Source organism: Mus pahari, chromosome 5, assembly GCF_900095145.1.
Source record: "Mus pahari chromosome 5, PAHARI_EIJ_v1.1, whole genome shotgun sequence".
NCBI lineage: Eukaryota > Metazoa > Chordata > Mammalia > Rodentia > Muridae > Mus > Mus pahari.
In genome coordinates, this window is record NC_034594.1 from 102,783,050 (window position 1) to 102,787,008 (window position 3,959).

At 45.8% G+C, this 3,959-nt stretch overlaps 1 protein-coding gene across 1 annotated transcript in view; it reads right to left on the reverse strand.

The window, feature by feature from the left end:
- The window catches only part of Lct (lactase), a 47,396-nt gene that overhangs the window by 16,713 nt on the left and 26,724 nt on the right, over nt 1–3,959 (reverse strand). Inside the window, exon 8 of the mRNA XM_021199233.1 lies at nt 2,182–3,738. Coding sequence (XP_021054892.1) covers nt 2,182–3,738 — 1,557 coding nt within the window. The remainder of the gene's footprint in view (nt 1–2,181; nt 3,739–3,959) is intronic.

Genomic DNA, 3,959 nt, shown 5'->3' on the forward strand with positions numbered 1-3,959 from the left:
TAGAAACTGTGAAATCTGACTTATAAAGATCAGTTTTAGGAGGAGTTATACTAATTCCCCTCCTTCCTCCATTGTGACCAATTACTGTAAATTCAATCTTAGACTGGTCTAGTAATAATTCCAATATTAATAAAGAAAGCTAAAAATCCTTATTAACTGGACAGAGTTAAGTCTGGCTCGACCTCCTCTGGTAAGGAGCTCACAGCGGTTCTGTAACTCTCAAGCCGCCCCTTCCCCCACACACCTGGGGCTATGGTCTGAACCGAGACTGGCCTTTCCCAAAAAGTTTGTTATCCTGTTCCTATTCAACTGTTTGGCTTTTCTCTCAGGCAGGTCAGCTACACCCAGACCGACAGAGTGCAGCAAGTGCCATTCCGATTCACCTCACTACAGGAGCCGTGACAAAACCCTTCAGCATCTAAACATTATCGTGGTTTGGTCTTATTAAGTAGTGCTGGCATTAGGGCAAGATGTTAAAGATATCATGTGAAAGTTACATTCATATTCTAGTATCTACCTAGGCCTGGAAAATAGGGGGAAGGTGATATTGCATTTTTCACAAGATCTGTTAAAACAAAACCCCCCAAATCAGGTTTTTCTAATTGAGGATTTACTAAAGGATCCCTGGTAGTAAAATTAAATTCTGACTGGCCTTACACCAGATTTCTTCCTCAAGCTGCTCCTGGGCAGGTCAATAAAACATAAATATATTTTTTGTGCCAGTCCAACAAATTTAATTTTTTAAATATTAAGGGTGGAAATGTTGGGGTCTCTCACCTCCACTAACCACTCTCCCTCTAAACATTATATTGCGCCCCCTGCAGACGCACAGAATTGTTATTAAGAAGACCTCCCCAGATCTCCCAGAATGCAGCGTCGTCAGACTGTCCTACGTTGTCGACGTCACCGCCCACTCATTCAGACCCGCCTACTGGATCACATCTCCGCTCATGATCAGACCGCGCGGCAGAGACAGAGAGACGGAGAGAGTTTCTCAAGGGGACACAAGGGCGGGCTTAGAATCCTTCCTTGTCCGATTAATAAAAATCATGCTCTGATCAGCGCAAACCGACAGGGCATTCATTTTCCTTGCAGCCTATCCTCTTTTAGGATGTTAAGCTCTTCAGTACGAACCCAGTCCAAAGTGTTTTCTGCCCACGCAGAGACACACAGGTAGGAGCCTTACGCAGCCTAGTCATGTGCTGGTACTAGACTCCAGGCTATGTCCCTAAATCACAGATGTGTGCACAGTTACTTGCTTCCCAAGAGAGCAACATATTATTTTGTCACTTTTACTTTTTGCTAGCTTCAGTGACCTTACAGCAATTGTTAAAGCAAAGGGGTAGGCCTCAGATGCAAGGGCCTGAGCCCTCCTTAGATATTAGGCACACAAATGTGAATTTATTAATGTCATTTAATTTTCTTCTTTCTTTCTTTCTTTCTTTCTTTCTTTCTTTCTTTCTTTCTTTCTTTCTTTCTTTCTTTTTTCATTTGGGGGTTGGAAACTGGGCCTTTATATTCTAGGCAGGCAATTTACCAACTGAGCCACACCCCGAGCTCAATAAGTGGGAACTTTACATTTTTATTTGTATATTTATTAGTGTGTGTGTGTGTTTATGTTTGTGTGTGTGTGTATGAATATGTCAGTATGTATGTGTGGATATGTGTGGATGTTTGTGTCTGTGTGTGTGTCTGTGTGTATATCTGTGTGTCTCTGTGTATATATGTCTGTGTGTGTTTGTGTCTCTGTGTGTATATGTGTCTGTGTGTGTGTATGTGTATATTTGTGTATGTGTGAGTGTCTGAGTATGTAAGTGTGTGTGTGTGTGTGTGTGTGTGTGTGTGTGTGTGTGTGTGTGTAGGCCAGAAGACAACCTCAAGTGTCATCTCTTGGTATCCCCCATTTGTTTTCAGAGCCTCTTAATTTGACCTGGAGTTTGCCAAGTGGGCTCGGCTGGCTCCCCCTTTCTGCTTCCTCGGCCCAGAGATTATGAATATATACTCAGACCTTTTTCTATAAATTTAACTCTAGTCCCATGCTTGCATGACAAACACTTTACTGAGCCCCGCCCCATGCTCCTAAGTGAGCCTTTCAAAGCACCTGCCCAAGCATCGAGACACATGATTAACAGAGGGCTGGGAGTCAGGAGGGCTGGGGAGACGAACTGAACCTCCATGTACCTTTGAGAGCCTCATTGATATAGGTTTTGTGGTAGAATATCCTTTCCGTGTCATCCAGTGTGGGGTTTGTCAGTCCCTGTCCATTCTCAGTGATGTAAATGGGAATGTTGCCATACTCCTCCTTGATCCAGTTCAGCAGCCTCCTCATCCCCCAGGGCACGTCTGTGTGCATCATGGAGATCAAGGCTGAAGAGTTCATGTCCCTCACCTTTAACTCCATGTCAGTATCATAGCTGGGTGGGTTCAGTCTAGGAGTGATATGTTGTGCAAATACAGAAGTGTAGGTGTTGATGCAAAAGACATCAGCAGTGCCTCTGATGTAATTCTTCTCCTCCTCTGTGAAGCTGGGCAGGCGGGAGCTGGGCAGGTGCTGCAGCTCACTCCTGTTCCCCACATTCCATTTCATGACATCTGGATAGTCCCCGTTTTTAAAAATAGGGTGGGCAAACCAGCCCAGGGTAAACTGCAGCATCCGGTCAGCTGCTTCTATGTCCCTTTGGACCCCTGGGTCCTTGGGTTCGACCCAGTGAGTGTTGAGGCTCAGAGAGATGACCCCCTTCTGCTCCTGCCTGTACTTCTCATCGTATGTATGGTAGACCTTGGCGTGTGCCTTAATGATTACATGGCTAACCTTGTAAGGTAGCGAGCCCGGGTCCTGCATATTTGGGGGAAATACCCCTGAACTGTAGCCTAACACTGCCGAACACCAGGGCTCATTAAAGGTCATCCAGAACTTGACTCTGTCACCAAAGGTCTTAAAACAGAAGTCTGCATAGCTGTCGAACAACTCAATCAAAGAAGGGTTCTCCCAACCTCCAATATCCTGGAGGGCCTGGGGCAGGTCCCAGTGAAAGAGTGTCACCATGGGGAAGATGTTGCTCTCCAACAATCTGTCAATCAGTTTGTTGTAATAATCAACACCTTGTTTGTTGATGGAACTGTTTCTTCCCGTTGGGAAAATTCGAGGCCAGGAGATGGAAAATCGATAGGACTTGACCTTCAGGGTTCGAAGGATATTTAGGTCAGCGTCCAGTTGATGATAGCTGTCACACGCTATGTCTCCGGTGGCATTGTCTTTCACACCATTCCCTGGGGTGTGGGTGAAGTTATCCCAGACGCTGGGGCCTTTGCCATCAGCATCCCAACCTCCTTCGATTTGATAGGCTGAAGAGGATACACCCCACAGGAAGTCATCCCGGAATGTGCCATGATAGAATAAGTCTCTTTCAAACTTGGGCTGCCTGGAGAACTTCTCCCACACTATTTTAGCCTTGGAGGGCACCTCCGACGGAACGCTGAAGGCAGCCCTGGCTCTGGAGGTGAAGTCTGCTCTCAAGGGCGGTGGGTTTCTTTTGACCTTCTTGGCAGGAAAACCATTCTTTTCAATGATGCTGGTGAAGAAGTAGGCAGATTTCCTGGGAGTCCGTGGCCTGCTGCTGTCGTTGAAGTTGACATGGTATAGCCCAAACCTCTGGCTGTAGCCCAGGGGTCCTTCATAGCCATCAATGAGGGAACGAGCAATGTATGATCGGACATCCACTGAATCCTCCTTGACAGCTGTAAAGAGATGAAAGTCAGTGTGTGTGTTTGGTCTGGGTTCTCTTTTCTTTCTTTCTTTCTTTCTTTCTTTTTTTTTTTTTTTTTTTTTTTTGTTGGTTTTTTTCGAGACAGGGTTTCTCTGTGTAGGCCTGGCTGTCCTGGAACTCACTCTGTATACCAGTCTGGCCTCGAACTCAGAAATCCGTTGTTTAAGCCGTCCAATCTATGGCGCTTTGTCC